Genomic DNA, 26,242 nt, shown 5'->3' with positions numbered 1-26,242 from the left:
AAGTCCTAATTTTAACTGTCAATACACTTATCAGAAACCCTGTATGTCACCTAATCTCTTAATGTCTTCTTTAGAAACACTGTGAAGTACTGTAAGTGGGTAAGGTATTATCATAACTATATAGACAAAGGTATCTACATTGTTCAAGTCCCATCCAAAATTACACATCCTGAAATCACTTAATGAAATATTTGTGTAAGTGCTAAAGAATGCTTTTTCTAAGGTTTTTCTACAACTTTCCACTCACTTCCACCTAGAATGTAACTGACAAAATCTTATTTTCACAATGATGTGGCTGGTCAAGAAAAAAATTCCCACATATTACATAATAAGTTCATCCAGGCAAGTGAGGTAGTCTGGGGGACTGTCAGAATCCGGGGTATTAAAAAATAACAACCCGGCAAGCGGATTTGCCTCAATGGATAGAGTGTCCACCTACCACATGGGAGGTCCAGGGTTCAAACCCAGGGCCTCCTGACTCGTATGGTGAGCTGGTCCACATGCAGTGCTGATGCGCGCAAGGAGTGCCGTGCCATGCAGGGGTGTCCCCCATGTAGGGGAGCCCCACGCGCAAGGAGTGTGCCCTATAAGGCGAGCCGCCCAGCATGAAAGAAAGTGCAGCCTGCCCAGGAATGGTGCTGCACACACGGAGAGCTGACACAGCAAGATGACACAACAAAAAGAGACACAGATTCCAAACACTGCCTGATAATACAAGCAAACGCAGAAGAACACACAGCGAATGGACCCAGAGAGCAGACATTGGGGGGCGGGGCGGGAAGAGGAGAGAAATAAAAAATAAATCTTTAAAAAAAAAAAAAGGAATTACCCTTCTGTCCTTCACCAAGATCTAACCTCCCTCACTGCCATTCCCCAAGGCCTCCCATCCCTCCTGCGCCCTCTCAACTAACCTGGCTCACCTGTCCTCTTGCAGAACCAGTCTCGCTTCCTCCTCTTTCCAAGGCCTTCCGTCCCTCACCTGCCCTCAACACAATACAAAGCAAAAAAGCGGCCACTCTTAAGCAAGTGCACAAGCTTGTGAAGTAAGGCGAGCAGCACGGCACAAGGGCCAGGCTTGGGCTCAAGTCGACTTTCTAGCAGAGGGGCTGTGGCAAGCGGTAGTAGCAACAATGATCCCTGTGGTGGGTGCCACACTCAGCACTTTATCCGCAACATCCCTACCAAAGCTCACCACAGCCTGGTAAATTCCTACAGTTTTCCCACTGTGCAGATCAGGACATGGAACTCAGAGAGGCTGAATGCCCTAGGCCAGGCCTACCTAGGAAGTGGCAGAGACTTACCTACCCATGAGCACTGAGCACAAGCCAGGGGTAGGCCAGCATCGAGCTGGCTGTGTAGTAACCTCCCAGGGTTGTTTGAGAATCAAATGAGGTACCATGTGAAAGGGTCTTGTAAACTGATTGCCATTTATGTAATTTCAAAAAGTCTCTTCCAGGGCTGGGATTTTGCTTTGGTTATGGAACTGTCTCTGGATTACAGTTCACTTGACTTAGCTCTCTTGGACCTGGATTTCTGAGGAGCTAGAGATTTCCAAACTTGGATTCAATTATTCTAATGCGTTCTATCAAGAGACTCCTTGAAAGAGAGCATGGTCTCAGCAGATAAGTTTTTCTTCAGCAGTCTCTACTCCAGGGCAATTACACTGGGTGGATTCACAGCTCGAATAATAATGCAAATGCACACGCAGAAAACTTTAGTGAGGGTTTACTAGGATTTACACACTGCTATGGACTATACGCAGGGGATCTAATAGAAAAATAGATGCAGACTCTGCCCACGAGAAGCCTGTAGTCTAACGATCTGCTCTGCAACATCCGGATAATTTGCAAATTTACATTTTAGAATCAGTTTGTTTTGAATTTGAGAGCTTGTTTGGAAGTTCTAGGGGAGCACAGCTACTCGAATACCCTCGACCGAGAACGGTCCTCCTCCAGGGGCAAAGGTTGGAAGGTCATCCTCTTTGACTGAGCACGCAGCTTTGGGAGGGAGGCCCAAGGACCAGTGATGGAGGAAGGGGCCACCTGCCTTGTTTTGAATTTGACAGCCAGAGAAATATATACTTTTGATGGAAATATGTAATAAAAACTTGGAAGAAATGGCCACCTTGCCAGCTGTGAAAAGCCTATACATAAAAAAGAAATCTTCTAAGTTTAAGGTAATTTTCAAACAAAAATCCATATAAATGGGAAAAGTAAAGTACTTCTACTTAAGCTATACTCATTCGTTAAGGATCATTCCTTTATTAATGAGCACCTACAGGACTCTCATAATAAGGAAAATACAAAGAGACACAACTTGGTAACTGCCCTCCAAGAGCTCCTATGGTTAAATTCTGATTTGTTTTTTAATACTGAAAGTGTTGGGGATATTGCCTGAGCACATGACCTTTAAGCCAGAATGTCTGCCCCTAACCAGTACTTCTCTCCTCTATTTGAGGCACATGGCATGGTTGTATTTTCTATGGTGACTTTGGAGAAAACTACTCTCTCCTGGTTTATTCCTCTTCTCAGGAGTCACAAAGTCACATGGCTACAAGGCCAAAAAATGAAATAAAATTATGAGGTGAGCCTTTGGTTTCTAGGGCCCAAGTAGAGGACAAACCTTTTCCAATTGAGGTCCACTTAGAAGTTTCAGCCAAGTGTTGCCTTTTGAAAATTCTGGCTCACAATAATAGGATTTTTCATTTTCCAGAAAAGTCATATATACAAAATTTTATGTAATATCTACTGATTTTTAAGTGCTGGAAACAAGTTGACTTCTTTTAAAGTCTTATAGATAAAACCAGACACAGTTTGTATCTTCCCCAGATATCCCTATTTTGCTCTTCCTATGCTATTTTGGCAATCTTCTTGTTAATGTTTTAATTGCCACCCACATGCTGACAACTCTGAAATCCATATCTTCACCCAGACCTTTCTAGAGTTACTTGAATATTCAACTCTCTACTGAACCCCTCCACCTGATCTGCACTTTATTTTGTAAACATGTGGCTGAATGAAGGATACATGTTATTACTGCACTACTACTGTGCAAAAGTCAATGACTATGAACATTGTATATAAATTATTTTAACACATGGCGCTTTACATGTTTCTAATGAACAGCAAGGCAATGTTTTATCCCTTAATTTGTAGTTGAGTTTCCTGAAAGTCAGAACACGCACACAGCCAGTAAGCAGCAAAGCTGGGAACTGAATCCAGCTCAAGCTCCAGAGCTATCTTCTCTCTACTATATCTCTCTCTACTACACCTCTCTCTACTACACCAGTGAGCTGGCCTTGGAAGGGGAACTGGTTCTACAGGTGGAAGGAAGGAGAGACAGTCAAACCAGCTTGAATAACAAGAGAAAGCGGAACCAGGAGAATGGGAGGTATAAAGAGAGAGATCTGTCTGGAGAAGATGAGATGGGAAAGTCCATTAAAGAACCCACAACGAGGGGGGACAGGAGACAAGAGGCTTTTGCTCATTTTGCTTTCTTGTGACTAGCCTGTTTTTTTCTGTAAGTTGCTCCTGCATACACATGAAAGAAAAAGGGCCCTTAAATTCTACTTTTCATAATCCCAATCCCCTATCTAACCTTTCAGATATTCTGTGTTATCAAGTTTAAACTTTAAAAAGTATCGGTCTGGCTTCTGAAGTCCTGAATTCATAATTAGGCTTCCCCCTGACAGTTTCCCTTCATCCAGCCCTACTTAGCTCCGATGAAACACTAATTTCGTCCTACCACATACCTTTTTCTTTATGAGGGTGTTTGCTTACTTTATTCAATTCTGTTATGCCTCCTGCTTTGGTACACAATCATTTCATGACAAATTTAAATTATGCTTTATTAAGCTTTTTGCTTCTGAAATCTAGCCCCTTCTGATCTTCCTTCTTTAGCCATTATACACTACACACCACCTTCCAATTTAGCACCTACCTATCCCCTAACTTCATGTTAAGTTAGCTCTGTCTTTCCAGCAGATTATAAGCTTTGTAAGATCTAATAGATATTTTCAATAAAATGCCTGGCACAAGGAAGGAAACAAGAAGAGTTGCCAAATATTTAATTACTTAAAGTGACAATGGGAACACTTACAAAACTGGATATTAATAGGGCAGATTAACATCGTAGCAAACACACACAGATGTTTAAGAATAAGTAATTAAGTATCGGAGAATATCCAACCCCTTGGGTGGGTGGTCCAGAGCCACAGGTGTGGAGTCTAAGGGCTACCAAAGGATTTGGTTTCATGTGCATTGCTCATTGCTGAAATCTAAGGTCATGCAACTCTTACTTCAGTACTCGAATTAGTTTAAGCAACAGAGCCTTTTTCATCAGTCCATTTTATTGGCCTATAAAAGTTAGTCCAGTTTCTTTCTGACTCAGGGGGAGAGACAAGCAAAAAGAACTTTTGATGTATAATACATGCCTGCCTCCTCCCCAGTACCATAGCTCTTGTCATATCACACTTAGATTTTCTATGATCTCTAGATTTTGTGTTACTTAGAGGACATCAAGAAGCCTGTGACCTGAGGGGGGAATATTGCTTGGCACACCAGGCACACAAAAGTTGTCTTGGAGGTTAGGCATAAGGGAGAAGTTTTTAGTAGGTCTAGGTATTTTGCAATGAAAAAAATGTAGTAATGATCATGAACCCTGTATCCTGGAATCAGAATTTTACATGGAGAGCCCTGATATCCCTGTTCAGGGCCAGGAATCCCGGCAATATCAATAATTCAAGGGAAGGACTTTTTATCAGACATAGGAACTCAAGGAAGGATTGAGGGCAGCTTGTATGAATTTTCCCTCTCATCTGGAGCCTCTCACTGCAAGAATCTTAGCTTCTAAATCCTGAATGCAATGTGTTTTAATGGGTAATGATCTTTCTGATCCCTCACCAGTCACCCACTCACATGGAGAAGTCATGAAGAGTTATTTTTCATTTCTCCTATAGGCGTAACAGTCATTAACACAGAATCTGTTAAAATACCTTAAACAGGTGTTAAAGTATTCAGTTAATACCTAGCCGTGGATTCCCAAATCCCTCCACCCTTGCATCCACTCACTCAGCAGTTAACTTAGTGCAACTATATGCCCGGCATTGTGCCGTGAGCCAAATTCTAGGAAATCACTCACTGAAACAGCGGCATCCCAGTCAACAAGTAGCTCACATTCCAGAGAGGGGAAAGGCACAACTAAATGATAACATAATGTAGCAAGGTAAGCACAGGGTGGCCTGATCCGAGAAAACCGGAACCTAAAATAGCCCCAGGGTAGTCAGAAATGGCTACACAAGGTAACTGATGAGAACACCAAGAGCCACTGCCTTATTCATGCAGCTATTGTCCTTTCTACAGAATTGAAAATAATATATGCAATCGCACTTGGCAAGTTATAGTTTTCAACTGGTGATGATAAACGCTTGTAATCACAGCTTGTTCCCAGGGTTCTCTTAAATGAATAATAGCAAATATCATGACATCGTTTAACAATTTTAATTAAAACTAATATTTTTATTTTAAAATAATGCAAGTGTTTGACCAAAGAGTTCAAACAGGCAACTGCTAGAACTGAACAAAGTACTCTGACAATGAATCCTGATATTAGCTAAAATGTCTAACAATCTCCCTAGTTTATCTGCTCCATTTGGAGAAAGCAAGACAATCTCAATACTTAGTGGCAAGATTGCTACATTTTCTTTTATTTAGATGTTGTTAATCAGAAAAATGTAAATATATACTCTTTGGGAAAATATAAAAAATCAGAAATATGTAATTTAAAAGTGGAAGTTCCTCATAACAACACACACAAAAATATCATAACCAACATTTTGATATAGTCTTTTTCAATCTCTTGTATATATTATGGCTCTTAAGAAACTGTAATCAAAAGACAATCTACCTTTTGCTCACCATTATATGTTACAGTTCCCACTTATTAAAATATTGAAATCATGACTTTCAAAAATTATATGCTATTCTGTCAAATAGACACCCCATTGGTTGCAATCCAGTAATTTTAAAGCACTAAGTATTACTATCAATAAATGGAAAATTTCCCTTTGAAATGAAATAAAACAAAGTGTAGGAGAGATGAAAGCACTGCTATTTGGATGATAAAATACAATTTTAGTAACAGTTGCCACTCATTAAAAATATTCACACTTTGTCTCTGTAAAATGAGACTAATTTTCAGTCATATATTCTCATCATATATAAGCATCACCAAATTTTGGGAACGCAAGATTAATTAAATGGTAAAGGTACATAAGTATTACAGATGTATATAACAAGTTCTTACATAATGTACCAAAATATATATTCATTTATATAAAGTTTTTCTCTAAAAAGTGTTTATTGGTTTGCTATATTTTAATTTAAATAAAAAATTTTGTAAGTAATGCTTGGCAAAAGCGCCCACATGAAAGTTCATAGTTCATTATTCTGAAGGCAAGAATAACCATATCTTACAAATTATATATGCTTTTACCACTATTTTTTTCTTTGCTAGGCTATTTGTAATATATACGGTGCCAAAGGTACTCATTTTTGTTGCAGTCTTAAAATTGTCCAAATTTTTTTCCAGCCATTTCTTGCTACTCTAAAGTGTGTAACTGAGTATCAAGTCACAATTATAATATAGCTTCTTATTTGTACCAAATAATCAACTTCTATCGAGAATAACTAAAAAATGGGGAATAGTCTGAACTTTCACCACTATGTACACTGATATATAAGGAGGTTTAATTGTCTTTACATACTCTGTCAATGATGCTTGACATTCCCCACCAATACTAGCTCTTTCCCAACCTATTACCATAAAAGACTGGGCTTGCAGCTCTGAAAACTATAAGCTGAATATTTATTGATGGCAGAAACAGTTCTTACTGGAAAACAGTGAGCAGAATTGCATACAATAATAGGTTCTACAAACAGCAACTGAAGTAGCAAAATAGGATTTCTTGTCTAGGAAATGGTCTCTTAATGTATTTGGTATGAGAAAGGAATCACATTTTCCTATACACATGAATGATGAACACTGGTGCTAGAATTGTTTCTCAAACATGAATATGTTGTAAATGACTTAAAAGAATTCCTGTTGCCCTCTGCCCCAGAATAAAGAACAAAATCCTAATCTTAGCCTAAAGGGCAGTGGCATCTTCCCCATGCCACCTGGCACTCCATTCTCCAGTTCCCCAAAGGTACCCAGACACCGTCACACTTTTTCCTATGATACACGTTTACACTCCTGGGATTTTTTTTTTTCCCATCTCTCTTCAATGCCTAGCAAGAACTCATGCATCTCTTCAAGGCCCAAGTGGACCGACTGCTACGTTATGTCAGAGTCTTCCCCTAACACCTTATGAGCTTGGGCGGACAGGGGCCAGGAGAGGGAATAGGGAAGAGGTTGGATGGAAACAACAGTTATTTAACAAGTCATTCACTGACTGGAATTTTCAAATATCTGCCTAGGGCCTGGAGGTACAATATCTCCAGGAGAAACTATGTACCTATTTAAACCTGGTTATCAGCCATGTGGAAGATCTATCTTCCTTTAAACACTTTGTGTTTTTACAAAAAGCATCCAAACCTTGAGTACCTCCATAAATCATGATTATATTTTGAGAACATTCTTTTTTGCATCTGACTAGAATGCCTTTTTCTACCATGACAATGGCCCTTTTGTAAGAAAACACAACACAACAATATGGAGGAAGAACAAGTGTTAAAAAGAGCATCATAAATACAGAAACTAATTCTTGAACTCAGAATTCATGGCACCATTTGGACGGAGAATGGACAATATTGGCACTCTTCCTTAAAGACAGTCTGGTTGGACCTTCATTAATTTAACCATTGTTCAACTAAACACTGTGAAGTTCACTGCTTTAATGAACATTTTTCACATCCAGAGATTTTTTTACATATGTGGGGTCAAATGATTGACAATTGTTAACACCCTTCCTGTGGGACGAACTGATTCTTCAGAAGCTTCTTATCAATTTTAAATGCCCCAGGCATCTTGAGTGATTCAAAATTCTCTTCATCTTAACACCAATATTTGCTAATTTTATGTGTAAAACTATGTATCTCATTTTAATTTGGGTTTCTTTGATTATTAATAAAGTTAAACACTTTTTATGGCTTTTTATAAGGCCAATTCATTTATTCCAATGTGAATTAGGTATACATATATATCTTTTGTCCATTTTTTTTACTCTGGATGAAGGGTGTGTGTGTGTGTATATGTGTGAGAGTATGAAAAGAGAGAGAGAGAGACCATCCTCTATCCATTATATCTAGATTAGAAATTTTCCCAAGATTTGACTGCCTTTTTGTTTGTCCTAACATTAGGAAAAAAGTGTAAGTTCAGTAAAATGACAATCTTTATGGACAATATGGAGAAAGTTGATCAAATAACTTATTTTGGGAGAATTTACATTTAACCAACCACACACACATATAAAGAGTATTGATTCACGCTTTGGTATTATCCCATACCTGTCCTTTATCCCAGCCTGTTCTGAATCTTAATTGACAGTATAGATAAGCACACAGTAAAGGGTCACATAGAATCTAAGACTCAAGATGGTACCAATGCTCCAAACAAGTTGAAATGTAGTGGACATATACAATCTTTCATTTCAAATTTAAACACAATGCCCTGTAGGAAGGCTGATTTGTAGCAATTCATGTGGAAAAGAGCAGAATGTGAGGTTTGGGTACAACTGACTAATTAAAAATCTGAACAGTCTTGGGCTACACTGTAGATAAATAATATCTGAATAGCTGGACTTGATATTCTCACGCAGGCAGGTCACGTCAGATCAGAATCATGTAAGGCAGGATTGTGGCATTTAATTCTGGACAGATGGTGGCAGGAGTACAGAATTTAACTCAGGCCACTACATTTTACTGAAGTTATGACAGATCCAGAGGACATCCAGAAGAGTAGAACTTGGATGGTAACGGTTTTAGAAACTTTGTTATGTAAGGAAAGATTATTTAGCTTGGAAAAGTACCTGGGGACACGCCATACCTGTTTACAAAAAAGTGAAGAGTGTGAATCTTAAAGAAACTAGACATGCTTTGTGTTGCTAAGCTCTGGCTAAGAATTAGCTGTTGTGGATACCCAACAGAGAAATGGGTTCCTCCCTCCCTTTGTTGCTCCATCAAACAGTAGTAAAATGTACTGTAAAGGGGACATTTATGCTCCAGGTGCGGTACCAGGACCTCAAGATAGAGGTCCTGATAGGGAGCCACCCTTGCCCTTGGGAACTTACAGTCCAATGGAGCTGACATATCTCTCTACAGAAATATATTCTAAGGCATGAATGAGATACAGACACTACTATTCAGGAAATGTGACCATGTGAGCAAAAACTGAACACTGTGTTGAATGGGATATCTTCTAACTTTATTTATAGCCACAGTGCCTACTTCTAAAAATTAAGTGCATAGCCTTATAATGTTTAAATTTCTTTCTCATCCTCTCTATAGAAGTTATATATAACACTATATATAATTATATAGTAAAACTAATTACATATCATTTATATATTAGATATTATATATATTGATAACTCATTATGTTTAATTTTAGAAAAATTGGGGATATAAAACAACTCTTTTAAATGAGGAGTAATGTTGCTGAAGAATAGTAAATCTGGGATGGATCTTAACTGGTTGTCAGAACAAAGAAAGAAATATTTTGACTTACAAGTTTTCCATTTAGAAAGGAGGAATGCATGCTAATTTTTCAAGAGAAAAGGATTCCCTTTCTCTTGATTTTAAGTTTTTGGAGTAGGAAAGTGGCTAACTGTGTTTCAAATGGTGCCTAAGTAAGACTGTATAAGTGATTAAAATTAAGTATTGACCAAGGATAAGCTAATTTCAGAAGAGGGAGGGATAAAGGGTTATGGAGACTAATGAAAGTATTTGTGGAATTTACTCTAAAGGATGCGATGTAGATCATCAAGAACCACGGAGCGGGATTACACCCCCCTTTCTCACAGGTGTCAGTGAATCCAAACCGGCTAGTTCCCTGAATATTAAGTGCTGAAGAGAGAGCCAAGATCTGAACAGATGGGAGTCCCCTGAATGTGCTTACCAGTCCACCTGGACATCCCCAAAGTGCTTTCTCTTATACTGAAAGTGGAGTTTGTATCAGCATTTTCAAGTTCTGCTGTCAGCAGACACCACGTGTTAGCAGCACCTTGATGTTCTCTTCCACTAGATTTAAACTTATCAAAGTGCTATTTACCCAGCACAGTGTATGTCAATTTGTATTTACAGTCCCACATTTTTCCTTCTAAGCCTTTTATGTTTCTCCTTACTTAGCCCATCCCATAAATCTAATAGAAAACAAGGGAGTTTAAAAAAGTGCTTAAGAGAAAGAAATAGGTAACATTTCTTTTGGCTCTACTTCATTTTCCTCAGATCCTCTGCTTGATTTTGTCTAAAATAACACATGAAAATTCTTAAGTATCTAAAGGATGGCCTAAAGATGAGTGAATAGGGAAAGCATCACATACTGCTCAGTAATATATTCACAGATCCTTATTTTTATCTCCTTTGTACCAGGCACTATGCAAGGTCATGAGGACACAATGCTTAACAAGGCACACAGAGCTCTTGTTTACTGGAGTTTATATTTTATTTGGGAATATTGATGATAAATAAGTGAACAAACAGATGAAAATAATAATTACAGATTATGATAAACAATGATGATCAGAAGCTTGGTAAGGCAACATGAAGTACTTGGAGTTTTGGGTGGGAGGGCATATTCCAGAAAGGGTGGCCAGGATGGATTCTCTGAGATGATACAATTTGACCTGAGTCCAGAAGGTTTAGAAAAAGCTAGTCAAGCAGATAATTGGACTGGAGGATTCCAAGAAAAAGGAAGAGCAAGTACAAAGGCATAAAAAAAGAAATAGCCAGGCATATAATGAACTGAAAGGAGACCAGATAAGCTCAAACATGGTAAACAAGAAACAAAGCTGGGCAAGAGTCAGATCATACAAGACCATGGTAAGAAGTCAGAATTTTATTCCAAGAGAAGGAAAATCCATTGGAAGGTTTTGAGGAAGGGACATGCTCTCACTGATAACTTCAGGAGCTACCCAGGCTTCAGTATGTAAAGTTGAAGGAGAGAGGTAAAGAGATGAAGCAGAAGATTACCCATTTCATTATTAGAGTAGTAGGGTTGACTTGAACTATGATGGGGGATTGGGATTATAAGGGTGGACATATTTGTGATATATTTTGGAGGGAGAACCAAGAGGACTTGGTCAGATGGTAGGTCACAATCAAGAAAAAGAAAACAATAGAACTCCAAAAACAAAATCCTAGAAAGTAACAGAGGGAGCAAGAAAGCAGTCAACAAAAAAATATCAAAACTAGCAGTATCACCTCTAGGGACTATCAGAAAATTGCAGAGCAGCAAAGAGCAGAAATAGGGAAGAGAGAAAACGCTGAACTCCTACCCAAGCTCAAATTCAGTTGAGAGTTAAAGGACAAAAATTTTTCACAAATGTATCACTTTAAAACACTTATAAAAGAATGGCTTATTCAAACAAAACGTATGGGGCAAAAAGATTCTTAACACATGTAAGGTAAGTGCCAGAAAGGTTAAAATTATAATGTTAAAATTTAAAACCATAAAGGTACTAGAAAAATGAAGTATATTTTTATTGACTTAAAGACAGGAGTGCCTTTATAAGCATAAGACAAAACTCAGAAGCCATAAAGAAAATGACTCACAGATTTGACTACATAAAAATTTAAAACATCTGTATGGCAAAATAATCATAAAGGAAGTTGAAAGCCAAAGGCAAAGTGAAAAAATAATTTACAACATATATGACCAAGGGTTAAGTTCTAAAATATATAAAATACTCCCATACATAAAAAAGAAAATGACAATGGAAAGAAACAGACAGATCACAGAGAAAGAAGTATAAAAGGTTTTCAGTATAGGAAAATATTCTCAGTCTCACTACTAACAAAAATATGCTAATTAAAGCAGCAATTAGATATCATTTTCACCCATCAGGACAAATGAAGATTCAAGAGACTGATAATGGCTAAAGTTGGCAGGTCATAGAAAAATAATTATTTTTACATACTGGTGGTTGTAAATTTTTTTTTTATCATTCATACATGCACATACATAAAACAGTAAATGTATAGTAAAAGTTGTGTGCTTACAAAACAAACATGTATATCATCATACAGGTTTTCCAAACATTGCCCCATCCTGTAGTTGTAAATTTAAATACTATTCTTTTGGAGAAGAAACTGGAAATACCTATTAAAGTCAAAAGTGTACATCATTTGATATAGTAGCTTAACCTCCAGAACTGATCCTTCAGGAATACTCACGCAAGTACATAGGGAGTTTTACTGCTGCTTTGTTTGTAGTAAAAGGAAAATGTGGAATTGATCAAAAGGGCAATGGGTAAAAAGAATCATAGTGGGGAGCCAGTGGAGCTCAAGTGTTGAGTGCTGGCATCCCACATACGAGGTCCGGGGCTCAATCCCTTGCACCAAAAAAAAAATAATAATAATCATAGCAAATTCAAATAATGGATTATTACATTGCAGTAGCAGAAAATGGATTAGCTCTTATACACTGACAGGAAATTAAGTATGACAAATGAAATTAACCATTAATAGAATGTAAGCACAGTTTGATATCATTTTTATTAAATAATTTATTTTCTAAATATATCTTAAAATCATATGTTTACAATATACTTCTATTTAGGTCTGTACAGAGAAAAAAAAAGAAGTCTGGAAAGACCTACAAAAACTTTTCCTGGATTTATATCTGAGTGGTGGGTTAACAGAATATATATTAAAATTCCATTGTTTGACAATTTTTACAAATATGTGTTAACTTTTAAAGTAAAGTATGAAAAATGGAGAGAACTCAGTGTATAATATATTTAAAATTACTGATGAAAAAGAGCCATTTTGGAACAAGCATTTGAGCATCAAAACTAAAACAGCTAGTTGCAACTTATGGGTTCTCAACTTCTGCTTTATCTGGAAAAGTATGGTGGCTTACTCAAATAAGGTAATAAATCTCAAATATGTTAACCTATATCTAAGATAACAATGAACTTTTTATTGATGATTTGAATAGCTGTATTAAGTCAGAAGCAAGCGACTGGACATGGGAAGATTGATGCTCTTTAAGATAGTCTTAACTATGTTTATTTGGAATCCAAAAGCATGACAAAAAACCTGAAAGAAAATGTCTTATAGCTAAGCAAATCTGCAAGTAAAGCACTTGGGAAACTATGTTTCAAATAGCTGTAGTTATTTTGAAATCTAATAACATTCTTATAAAATATGTGTAGGTTGGCCAACTAATGAAGCATCCAACGCTGTTTATATAACAGTTAGAAGAATTATTTAGTCATTTTTACACATGGTGGTATTTATGACATGAATTTGGCAAAGCAGGTTAATGTGGGTGTCAACATTTAGAATTCTTAAATTTCTGTGCTGTATTGCAAATCATATGGAGGAACTGATGTCCAATTAAAATGTTATACATATTCACTGGGTTAAAGGAAAGTTGTTAAAATAAAGAGTTGATTTGAGAAAAACATCCTGATATTTAAATTAAGAGGCACCCAGATACAGTCATTCCAGGTGGTGGGTATCCTGCAGTGACCAAGATGCTGTAGTATCATGAATGTCACGCAAAACAGTAAGCTGGTTAACAGAACTGACTTTGATCTGATGCCCTAGATACTCTGTGGTCTTTGACAAATTTTCTTTGCTTTGCAAATCTTCAGTTTATCCACCTATAAAACAGGAGTGATAATGCCTGTTTCTTAGTGTTGTGTAAGAATTGAGGTAACACAATGACCTGGCACACAGCTCTCCATTGTAATAGCTTCTAGTATTATTATCAGCAGAGGAGAATAAAGGAGTTTAAAGATCAGGCAGTTGTCAGCATAGTCTAATTCCACAAATTATTCAAAGACAGTGAGGATTAGGGAACCACCACTGGATTTACTAGTCTGTAAATCACTGGCGACCTTCAAGAACACAATGTTCTGGTGGCTGTGATGAGAAGGACAAAGGTAAATAGTGATAAAAATAGAGGGAGCTGATGTAGAATATTCAGAACCTTTGTAAAGGAATAGAAATAATAAAGATAAAAGGAATAAAAATAATTAGATGACAGCTTGAGAGGGAGAGGACCAAGCCAAGGATTGTTCAAGCCAGGACACACTGATTATTCTCTACATCCAGGCAGGAACTAGAGAGGAAATGGGATATTATGAAAAAATTTCTCATTGGTTTTCAAGATAAAATACTAGGCAGCGTCTAAAATGAGGAAGCTACAGAATGAGGTGCCCTTCCTTTTCCTAATTTACACATGGTTCTTTAAGGGCTCTCTTGTGTCTGAAACTCGTTGAGAAGCTGTTTGAGTCCACACTACCTCTCTGTAAATGCACATGCTGCACAAACACACAAGTTTCCACGCACAACTGCGCACATACTCACAAACAACTTTTCACAGAATTACGAAAACGTGTCAACCTCTTGACGAACTCAATTGGTACAATCAGCCGATGAACCAGTTCCCTCTCCAAATGATCTTTAGATTCCAAATCGAGTAACCTTCTCAAAGGACTTAGAAATAATTTCGACAAATTGGACCACAGCAATTCACATCCAGCCTCACCTTGTTTTCTGGGGACATGAGGGTCCTGACTGAGGGAGCCCTGTCTTCCGCAAACTAATCGTGCATTTTAGTTGCTTAGTTGATAAACAAAAATGCCCAGCTTGTTTTAAAGTGAAAATGAAGTCTGAAACTGTAGCCAAGAGTTAAGAATTGACAAATAATTATGATTACTGAAACACTACATAAATGCTTTCTCATACTTTCCCATTATATTAAGAAGAATCGAAAGTTAATACCTGGAACTACTAAAACTCTAAACTGATCTTACCTTTGTTTATGGTTATTTCAAGACTAGCCTCACCCTTGTATATACTTAATATTGTGATCGTCATTCTAGGCTGAACTTACCACTGTTTATGGTTATTTCAGAGCTAGGCAGGCTCACCCTATACCTGCTCCCTGACGGTAACCACTTCACTCTTCACTGTTTGAATCCATAAAACTCCTGCTTCCCTAGGTCTGGGAAGGCAGATTGAGACAACTCCCCCCCATACACCTGTCCTTCCGCATGTATTAATAAACCTGCTTTCTCTCCTGACCATCCCGGGGTGGACTCCAAGTCATCTGCTCTGGGCAAGAACCCAAAGGGACCCCTCCAGGGTTTCCTACAACACACACATTCCAACTTGTGGACATATTAAAATTAATAATTTACTGAGAGATTAAAAAAGTTTCTATGAAATATCAACAGAGATACATTTTTCAAAACAAATTACCTTTTCAAAATTTAATAGCTCTTGAAATGTTAAGATTGTCTCAGAAATAAAAGCACTATAGGATAGGGAAAAAACATCCTACAGCTAAAATTAATTGTGTTCTAATTATATGCTGAATGTTTTCCAAACATTTTTCTAGTATTCATAAAATTCATAAAAGTCAAGTGTTAAGTATTCTTTCTCCATGTTAACAGATGAGGAAACCAAGGTTCTGAAGTCTTAAATAACTTACTTACTCACTGTCAGGTTACAAATTCAAGCCCATGTGACTAAAAGTTCAGTGAAGACTCTCCCAACCCCTAAATAAAGGAATGGTCTAAGTCAATATATGCAAAATATCACAGGTAAGTAGAATCTATGTAGGGTTAAAAAAAAGACTGCTTTTTCTCCCAGGCCAAAATGCAAAAGAATTTCCAAAAACACGGGAAGCCCTATTCCAAAGTTGTTAAAATTGTCCTTGAAATTCATTATTTAAACTTTGACAAGGTTGATCATGATTTACTTTAAATTCTCCCCACCTCTTGGCTCCTGTGAAATACTCTTGTCTCATTTTCCTCTGAACTCTCTGACCCATTTTCCTTTGGTGTCCTTCGTTTTACCCTTTTTCCTTTTCCTGTCCCTTAAGTAATGGTATTTCCTAGGGTTTTGTCCTTAGCAATCCTTTCACTCATATGCTTTCTGGATGATAGCATCCATTTTCACGGCTCCAACTAATACCAACCATCTGTCTTGAGCTCAGATTGAGCCCAAGAGCTGAAGTCAACTGCCTACTGCATGTCCTCATCTGGATATCCATTAAGCACCTCCAAATCAGCACATCCACACTAATCTCCCACCCACCCCTCTGAGCCCTGTTTCTTCTGTATCCTTCTTTAGTCGGCAGCTCCACTAATCATTGGTCCTGCCAGAAACTGGGGAAATCATCTTTAGTTCTCACCACACTTACTTCTCATTCTCCTATACAGACAGGCAATCAATCACTAAGTTCTGTCAAAATTACCTGCTTAATATTCTTGAATCCAGTGCTTTGCTCTCCCCTCAGGGCTTCTACTTTTATTCAAGCATTTATCATTCTACATTGTATTACCGTAAGACTCAACTAACTGGTCTTTTTCTTCCAGTTAAGTCTCCTTCCAATTTATTTTTCCCCCTTGCAACCAGCCTGTTCTTTGGAAAATACAAAACTAATCATGTCACTGTTGAGTCTGGATCTTTTATGGGCTCCCCCTATAACGGCTGCATGATTCTCTGTGGATAGACAAAGCTTCACCTAGCACATGTCTCCTTCCCTAACACTCCCTAACACTACAACTAGACTACACCATATTCAGTTGCTCAAACACATCTGTCACTCCCACCCCTTGGTGCCTTCTCATGGCCAGCTCCTTTGGCCAGGCATGCTCTCCCTCTTTCCTGCCTGCTTTTCAAATGGCTAAACTAGAGCCTAGACACACACATCCAACAGCATCTCCCCTAGGAAGCCATGCTAGGATAATACCCTTGCTGTCTTTCCGTCTGTCTGTCATAGCACTCTGTCTCTCTCTCACAGCAATTTATCTTACTATTCTGACATACCTGACTTGCGCGTCTTCCCACTGCCTGTCATCTACTCGAGGCAGCAAGTACTTCAAGTTTTTTTGGGAAACGGACTTTGGCCCAGTGGTTAGGGCGTCCGTCTACCATATGGGAGGTCCGCGGTTCAAACCCCGGGCCTCCTTGACCCGTGTGGAGCTGGCCATGCGCAGTGCTGATGCGCGCAAAGGAGTGCCGTGCCACGCAGGGGTGTCCCCCGCGTGGGGGAGCCCCACGAGCAAGGAGTGCGCCCGTAAGGAGAGCCGCCCAGCGCGAAAGAAAAGTGCAGTCTGCCCAGGAATGGCGCCGCCCACACTTCCTGTGCCGCTGATGACAACAGAAGCGGACAAAGAAACAAGACGCAGCAAATAGACACCAAGAACAGACAACCAGGGGAGGGGGGGGGATTAAATAAATAAATAAATAAATCTTTAAAAAAAAAAGTTTTTTTGTCCTTAATTTCTGACATAGTGTCCTGATTATAGTTGCCCCTGATAAGTACATTTAATGGATAAACACATTCACTACCTAACCTCATGAATGAGTGGCTGGTTTCATTATGTAATATGACGTTAGTGTTTGCACTATCACACTTTCATATGATTAATGAAGAAGCTGCCCAGAAATGTCTTGCCATATTTTCTTCTAAATGCTTCAATTAAACTAGAAAAAGGATAAATGACCATTCTTTTTTCTTTCTTAAATCAAGTAGTCTCTTTATGGATGTTGTGTTTTCACACTCTTATAGTAATATTGGTAAAAGTACAAGGAGAATAGTTAGAAGACTGGTGTTCAAATCTGGCTCTGCAGTTTATGAGCTACATACTGTTTGGCAAACTAAGCAACTCCTTTGAGCTAAAACTTGCTTAATTACAAAATAATGACTGTCTTTCCAGACTGTCTCAGAGAAATATCAGTTTGAGGTCGAATAAAATTATGATTATAAAAGCATTTAAAAACTATATAATATCACAAAACGTAAAGTGTATTATATTTATTCTTCATTTTAAAATCCTGAACAATAATAATATTACTCTGTAAATAATATGTGCTCACATTTCCCAATTTCAGGAAGTGAAATTTTTTTCTCCTACATTAATAACAGGTAAATATTTTTAAAAGAAATTTTTCTGACATTTTTTTGGAAGTTTCTTCCTGTGACAATTCTAAAATTCTTCAATTCAAATATGCATCATCCTATCATTTAAGGAAGGGACAAATCATGGGAATAAGTCATTAATCTAATAATGGAAAATTAAGGGAGAGGGAGAAAGGATATTAGAAAACTAAAGAATTATTTCAAGTCAGCATAGAATCATGCTATCAATTCAAAATAAGTAAAACTGTTGACAGTCATATTGAGGAAACTCATTCACTTTCCTAAAAATAAGCAAAAGTCAGAAAAAGTATTTAATTCTAACTTATGTCGACTCATACCTCTGCAGGTCAACCCATCACAGATTTATGGCTAGCATGCTCAAGACTATTATGTCCAGCCTATGTACCCTCTTAAAAATGTCTTTTTAGGATTTCATTTGTCCAAAAGGGCATGCATACAGCCATATCTAAACACCATTTAATTAATGCTAAAATATTATATTATTTATACGTGTAAATGGGAATTTAAGTACCCACTATACAAGTGCATAAGCCGGCATATCCTGTTGGATATAGTGTCACATTTTTTATGTATTTGGATCAACTAAACAGCTATATTTTAAAATCAAGATACTTTTGCAAGAGGTACTCATTTTGCATTTTTAATGTTGCCGACTAAAACTGGTCACAAACAGAATTAATATATAATTTAAAAGAAATGTCTTTTTCATTATTACTAAGGCATAATATCCATTCTCTTGGTGATTGTACAGCTTTTCAACCCATCATCTTTTAATTGTTGAATAGAAAGATTTTTAGATGGAAAAGGACAGCAAGATTAACATATCACTGAAAAAAGAAAATTATTAACCAATCAGTTCTTATCAAAGTTAAGATGGAAATAGCTCATAACAATCTTTGATTATTTCTCCAAGGTGACAATATATGAGTATTTGATCTATTTTGTTATGTATTTCCTATTGCTCACCCATGTTGACATTTAAAAGGGCCATTTCAGAAATTGAATATTTGTGGACTAAATTGTATAAGGACTGATTTGTTAAAGGACCGATTCATTCACAGGATTTCTGATGTCGCTGGATTTAACTAGTAATAGCACTGTATCAAATATTTTGATCTTTTATAAACCTTGGTGACAGACAAGGGACTGTCTGTCACCAAAGTTTGGAGACATAAGAGACAGTTTAGTATTTTGGCCATTACTCCTAGTCAAATTCAACATACAACATCCTCCAAAACAAATAACTCTATTCACTAACTATTGGAAAAATAAAGTCTTTCTTCAAGTTGTTGTTTCAAATTTTTTGCAAGGGACATAGCCAATTTTGCAAATAGAGCAATTTAGGTATCCATCTGATTTGCAACTGTATGTACTGAATTTAATTTAATCAAATTTTCCATCCTCCATGACCAAAAGACCACACAAATAAATATATACCTTTACTGACGCTGACATTTAAATAGAAGAACTAATGATTGTCCTCTAAGTATTTTGTTACTGAAATGGGTCATGATGTTGTATCATCTATATTTCTTAATTTCAGTTTTATATTGAACAAAGTGTGATATTTCAACAACATTAATAGTTTAAAAAGGAAAACAATACTTCAATTTAAGCTTAAATATTACTGAAAATAAAATATAATTATCAGCCAACACTATTTTTTCCCTCAGGAACTTGAGATTTTTGCCAAAAGTGCTAAGTGTGAGTTAATCTGATTATATACGGTATATAAATTCTATATGTAGAACAGCTTAGATTGCATTTACTCTGAGAACACAAAATTAATTTTGAGACAGAAGACCAGCATTGACTTATATCTATCTACTACAAGAGCAAACTCTTTATTCTTTCATATGCCTTTTCAAAAGCTTTGAGTATATCTTCCATGAACTAAATAAACTTATCCTGCTTAATAGCCCTCATACACCAATAGACTAGGGCTTGCAGTTTTTCAAGGAACCACAGCAGGGAAATGACAATTAAAATAAAACTAACCAGTCACATATTGTATCTTTATATTTAAGCCAACATGAAAAATTTAAAAATCCAACCTGTATCACTGTGAAGAATCAATCCCATGTTAATTCTAGAGAATACTAAGGTTCAAGAACTATTTTTACCCTTTTGCACCCAGAGGCACAGAGCTTGATACATGAGGTTGCCTTCTACTTAGTGCTTACATTTCACCTTTAATTAGACTGGAAAATTACATGTGCACATGCTCTCAGTCCATTCAGCAAACACCAGTCACCTGACCCACTCTCTCTGACGATTCCTCCAGAATTCGGCTTAGATTTGCCTTAAGGACATGAGACACACGCATTTGTCAAAAAAATGTCCCTTTTCTTCACTAGAAAATGTTTTTTCCTTATTTAAAATTTGTATTTTTGAAATAAAATTGTAAATACCTACACAAATTCAGTTCTCCATGATTTGGAAAATTGTAAATCACTAACACTGTATTATACTTACATTCAAAATAGACTTAAAGTTTACTTAGTTTCAAATTTTATGTCCTAAGATGTTAAAGAATAGTATAGTATGTTTTATGTTTCATTGTTTTTACTTCAAAATTTTGTACGCAACTTCCTTTCAATTTCTCACTTCACAGGTAATTTAATGGTAACACTTTATTTTATATAACTGTTTTCTTAACAAAAAGAAAATAATACTAGTTAAAATGCTTCCAAATAGGGTTACCAAATGATATGGATGAAGGAAAGGATTAGCACTTTATAGTTTGTAGAGAGGGAAATCATACTTCAGAATACTTATGAATTTAAATTATATTAAAAAAATGAACATATCTGTCATTTTTAAGAATATCTTTCAAAACTTATTTTAAATAATATTTAAAAGGTAATTTACTGTTGACAAAGAATCATTGCATATATTTGAATCATAGATTATATTTAAATTTAGTAATATTTCTGTTGAACAGAACCTTAGGAAAGGCACAAGAAAAATACGTAAATACACAAATAATATTCTTATATTAATGAGAATGCTTTATACCAAAAACTATTATAAATATCAACATCCATTTCAAAACTTAGAATGAAACACTATTAAATTATAAAATTTGCAAAAATGGCTATCCACAAACCTAGCTTGAGTTTATATGCATTTCTACTTAAAAATAATTCTCCCTGCTTTGAATATTGATTTATCACCAAAAACAAATAAATTATTAATTTAGCCTTACGCATAGAAACTATAAAGTATTTCTGCAAAATAATACAATTATGTGTCAGTGAAGTCAAATGCTTCAAAATCCTTATGAAACCAAGTTCTAAAATGAGGTATCAGACACCAAAGATTATAGAAAAGTGATCATATTATCAGTTCGATGACCCATTTGCAAATATAGATTAAAAAAATTAAATTAAATATATATCTCCCAAATACTGAAAACTTAAAAAATTAATGTTTCTGTGTTCAGTACTCTTCAAGTGAGAATTTTTTAAAATTAAAATGTACCAAACTTGATATAATAAAATGCTGTACAATTCAGACTGAAATTATTATTACTTCTGTGAAAACAGGCAAAATTTCACATAGGAACTATTCCTATAATGTTTTACATAATCTATAACCATTTTCTTAATATACAATTTCTGAACAGGATAAATTAACATATAAAACAGGATATTTGAAACATACTTTTCCTTCAAGAGTGAAAATGCAATACAAATACTATATTGACTAAGCTGTTTTAGAGTGTTTAAATTAATGTAGAGTTGGTTGCATTCTCTTATATTAGGCTGTACAGTAGGAGGGGGGCACTATATAACTGTTTCATTATAGCATTAGATGAGATCACCTGCTTAGTTTCATTGTGTGGGATGAGAGCTCCAGCTGGATTGGTTTGGGAAATCTGGTAGCTTGGAGACTAACATGATTTGGCATCAAGGTAAGGATTCATGGAGTTCTACCCAGAGGATATATGCATTATATGACAGTAAGAGACATTTACAACTTAGAATATAAGAGCAGGGCAGCCTCGAGTGACATCACCAGATCATCTGCAGCGTCAACCAACCGACTCAAATATATATCCTCCACACCACCGCTCCCTGCTCTTTCTCATTATTAGCAAACCACCCGTCTTCACCAGTGTAAAAGAGCATGTGTCTTCTTTAAAAGCAAGACTTAGGCTTACTCCCATGAAAAGCAAATAAGAGAAACCACAGGAACAAAACAAAAAACTAGACTGAGTACAATTGACACTAAATTGACATTCAGATCATAGGAATACTGAAATTTCAAAGAAGAAATTAACTTGAATTTTAAGACAAGGAATTAAGAAAAAGAGAGAATTAGAGAAGGAAAGAAGAGGGGAGCGAGGAAGGAAGGAAAGGAAGGAGGGGAAATACCAGCTGATTATCCCTGAGACTAAAGCTTGTTTTGAACTACAGTGTGCTCTGGAACCAAGATCTGTGGGAATCATGAATTTCTTTAAAAATTACAGAATAATCATAACAACAATGATGATGATGAAGGAACTCTACTGCCTCATCTTAATTCTCTCCTAATTTATCCGTAACTTCTATTTTTACTTACAGGCATTTGTTACAGCAAAACTGTTGGCTGTCTCAATGTTGTCCACATGAGGTACCAAATTAAAAGGAGCTTCCGACGCATTGGGGCTGGTATTATGAAGAAAAATTGCTAATCGAAAAGCAGTGTATTCCTGGTCTGTGTTTCGGATGAAGAGACCACCTATTAGAAACAGCAGGAAAAGCACATTCAGTGTTTCCTCTTTCCAATGTTATTCCCACTCCCAAACAATGTCAAACCTCTGGCTGTCCACAGGCATGTACAAATGTCCCCCATTTCCACCTCTAGCTCAAGTCACTTAAGTAGATTTGGAACAAGTTGGAAAAAACCTGCCTGGGTTTGATCGCATTGTATGTGGTATTTCTTTCCATGCCTTTCTCTGGAGCATGAGACCTCTTGGGTCTGCCCTTTGTCCTACGGTGCGTGTTTAGTATGTTATTCTTTAGGACGGCTCAGCTTTTTCCTGTCCCCATCTGTCACAATCACAATGACCTCTGAGACCGTTTAGTGTGTTTTCCTTTCTCTCTCTTGCCCTCCCCATGATTCCCCAGCACACTGCTCCATCAGCCAGCTCAGGGCATCTCTCTCCAAGAGGCATGCAGATGAAGGATGTACGCAAAGGAGGATTTGCATTAAAACGAAGAAATGAAAGGAAGGGGTGAAACACAAGGAAGAGGGGAAAGGATAAATGAACTTTGTTTTCCTGCAGCTCCTGGATTCAGCCTAATTAGCTACGTTTTGTGTCTAGTCCATGAGAAATGATGCAGTGTCGAGGCTGGGCTTAGCTGGAAGAAATTCAATAACTGCGTCCCATTGAAAGACAGGAGAGGAGAGGAGCAAGAGAAGCCAGGGCTGGAGAGGGTCCCTAGAAAAAGAGTTGGGGTTGGGGGAGAGGGGCACCAGCCTCAGGAGGAAAACAAAATAAAACAGGAGACGGTTCTGGGGACGGGATCTAACTTTGGTACCAGTTAACTGGTAGCAAGAAGAGGCAGGGCGGTGAGGGTGGAAACGCTTTTATTTGGCCCATACACTCTTTCGACAACAGCGAGCAAGCTGCAGCAGGGGAAGAGGTGGGCTTTAATTGTATCGGTTTTTAAAAACGCATTCGACATCCCTGCACGCTCCAGAGAAAGGGATGGCAAGAGATGCCACGTTCAGTGCCACCAAACCCAGGCAGGTTTTTCCCAACTTGTTCCCAGCCCACTCGGGCGACTTGAGCGGGAGGTGGCAACGGGGACGGGGCTGAGGAGGGAACGCCGGGCAGTCCTGAGTCGGTTTCAACTGAACCTGCACCAAAAAGGCAGGCTGCCTGCGAGCGGGGGAGAGGCAGGCGAGCAGGCAGAGCGGCAGGCAGCCCACGGCGCCCCCGAACCGCTCACCAGCAACTCATTTAACTCACTTTTGGAAATTTGCGACAACCAGCCGCAGGCACGTCCCGCCGTCCCACCCGAGCGGAGCTTACCTATTTGCACGCTGCTCGGAAAGGCTCCCATGGCGAGTCCCCAAAATCCAGAAAATAACAAGACAATCTGTCTGCAAATAATCCTCATCTTCTTTGCTCCTCTCCCAGGCGCGCGCTCTCTCTCTTTCTCTCGCACTCGTCCTGAAGGCTGCTCAGAGAGGCATGGAAGACGGCGGCGCTAAAATTAAAACAGCCCAAAAAAAAAAAAAAAAAAAAAAAAGCGGGGGAAGGCGGGCGGCTGGGAGGCTCGGGGGACGCCGCTCCCCTCAGCACGCCCTCGCGAGCTGCCAGGCGGCTCCCGCAGTCTCCATCGCCCTGGGAGAGGCTGCCCGTCCGGCCGCGAAGGTGGCACATGCAGAAGATGGAGGTGGCGCGGCCGGCGGCGGCGGGGACGAGACATGCGCTCTCCCGCGCGCCCGCCTCGCGCCTTCGCGCACACCCGGGCGCCGGCGCCGCGGCCCCGCACGCGCCCGCGCCCCGCACCCGCCGGCCTGCGCCAGCCCGGAGCGGGCGGCCCGGCCCGCGGCGCCTGCCCGGGGCCCGCCCGCCCGCGCCTCCCGCGCCGCGCGCTCGACGGCCCGAGAGCCGCGGCGTCCTCCCCGCCCGCTCACCGCCTCCCCGCGCGCCTCAGGCAGGCGCCCCTCTCCGCGGGCGCTCCCGCCTCGCCGCCGCCGCCGCCGCACTTGGCCGGAGCCTGGCGGGCGCGCCGGGAGCGGGGGCTGCGGGCTCGGGGCCGCCTCACGCCCCGGCCCCGCGCGCCCCACGGGCCCCACGGGCAGCGCAAGGCGGCGCCCGCCCCTGCCCCCGGCCGGGCCCGCGGCGTCCGCGGGGCCGCGCCTCTCCCCGGCGAGGCCGCCCGAGGCCGGAGCCGCTGAGGGGAAGGGGCGAGGGCTGAGGCCGAGGGGCCGCCCGGCGGGCCTGGAGGCCACGGCCAAGGACGAAAGACCGGAGGGCGGGGAGGCGGGCGAGGAGGCCCGAGGGGCTGAGAGACCCGCGGGGCGGCCCGCGCGGGGCTTTAAATCGGGCGAAGTTGAGGCTGTGGAGCAGGGTGCGTCAGGGGCTGCAGAGGGAAAACTTACTGGGGGCCTCGAGCACGGGCTCTGGGAGTCCCGAGGCAAAACTAGGCGGAAGAACTGCACGCCGCGTGAAACAGGAAAAGTAATCAGACTCCTGTCCTTACAGTAATTAAAGAGTCGTTCCTCGCGCGGTGGCCGCTTCAGGGCAGGAGCGACGTGGTGTAGCGACCGAGGAAGGAGGCTGGGAAGCAGCGTGCCTGGGCACAGGTGTCTGATGGAAAAATAGCACAGCTCTTCTTGGCTTGAGCTCTAGAATATTCCACCCCATGTCACCTCCAAGAACACTTAGGCACCTTGTCATTGGTGTTAATAGTTGTTTTGACTGGGTAGAAGATAAATTATCCTAGGAAATTTTAGGGCTATGGTCTCACTTCCTCTCCAGATCACCTTTAAAATCCTCCTTTCACCTGGAGGCTGAGAGCAGCGCCCATGCCACCCCCAGTGTGGTGGAAATGAATGAAGGGTTTCTGATTTTCTGTATATGGTTTGAGGTCTCCTCATCTAGACAGTAGATACATCTAATGCCATTAAACTGGGAGTGAAAACTCCCAAGTGTTTTGAATCTTTGCAGTAATTTGGGTGCTCTTTGTGGGATCACATGATTTAACCTGTAAAGGTGGGACAGACCAGTTAGAGCCAAGCTTTCAAGGAGTAATAAGGGAGAAATTTTTCTTTAAGGTTAGGGAGCCTAGAATAGCGTCTCCCAGTAAATTTTACAAAAGGATGAACCTATGTTTATGTGACAATGTTTGGAAAAAGAAAATGGGTTGGTTAATGATGTATTTTTGTCAGCCACACCTGGTAAAGACTTTAAAAAATAAACATGCATTGCCTTTTTCTCCTTCAAGTCAACGGGTCACCAATTACCTGTATTTGTAGTTAATATTTGACATTTAAAATTCCCTGTTAAAAATTTCACAGTGCCAAAGAACTTTTCTATTTTCCAAGTTCAGATTTTGCTTTTTAAATGAGAACCCTTTTTTTTTCCTTTTTGGTAATCTTTCCTGTTACATTTCAT

General features: G+C 39.1%; 1 protein-coding gene across 9 annotated transcripts in view; it reads right to left on the bottom strand.

Annotated features, from left to right (window-relative positions):
• GRIA4 (glutamate ionotropic receptor AMPA type subunit 4) overlaps positions 1-25,445 on the bottom strand; it is a 386,269-nt gene extending 360,824 nt beyond the window's left edge. For 3 of the 9 annotated variants that reach the window (XR_011647617.1, XM_004453289.5, XM_058289455.2), the window contains exons 1-2: positions 24,149-24,593; positions 22,690-22,848 (exon numbers count right to left, since the gene is read on the bottom strand). Coding sequence is in view for 8 of the 9 variants with exons in the window: in XM_004453289.5 (XP_004453346.1) it covers positions 22,690-22,848; positions 24,149-24,236 (247 nt within the window). In the remaining variant the exon portion in view is untranslated. Of the gene's footprint in view, positions 1-22,689; positions 22,849-24,148; positions 24,594-24,759; positions 24,848-25,227 lie in introns of those variants that run through there. The other 6 variants (XM_004453286.3, XM_004453287.3, XM_071212309.1 and 3 more) reach the window with 6 other exon arrangements.
• Between the last annotated feature and the right edge of the window lie 797 nt (positions 25,446-26,242).

This window comes from Dasypus novemcinctus, chromosome 27 (genome assembly GCF_030445035.2).
Source record: "Dasypus novemcinctus isolate mDasNov1 chromosome 27, mDasNov1.1.hap2, whole genome shotgun sequence".
NCBI lineage: Eukaryota > Metazoa > Chordata > Mammalia > Cingulata > Dasypodidae > Dasypus > Dasypus novemcinctus.
This window is presented reverse-complemented; position numbering and strand designations above follow the sequence as displayed.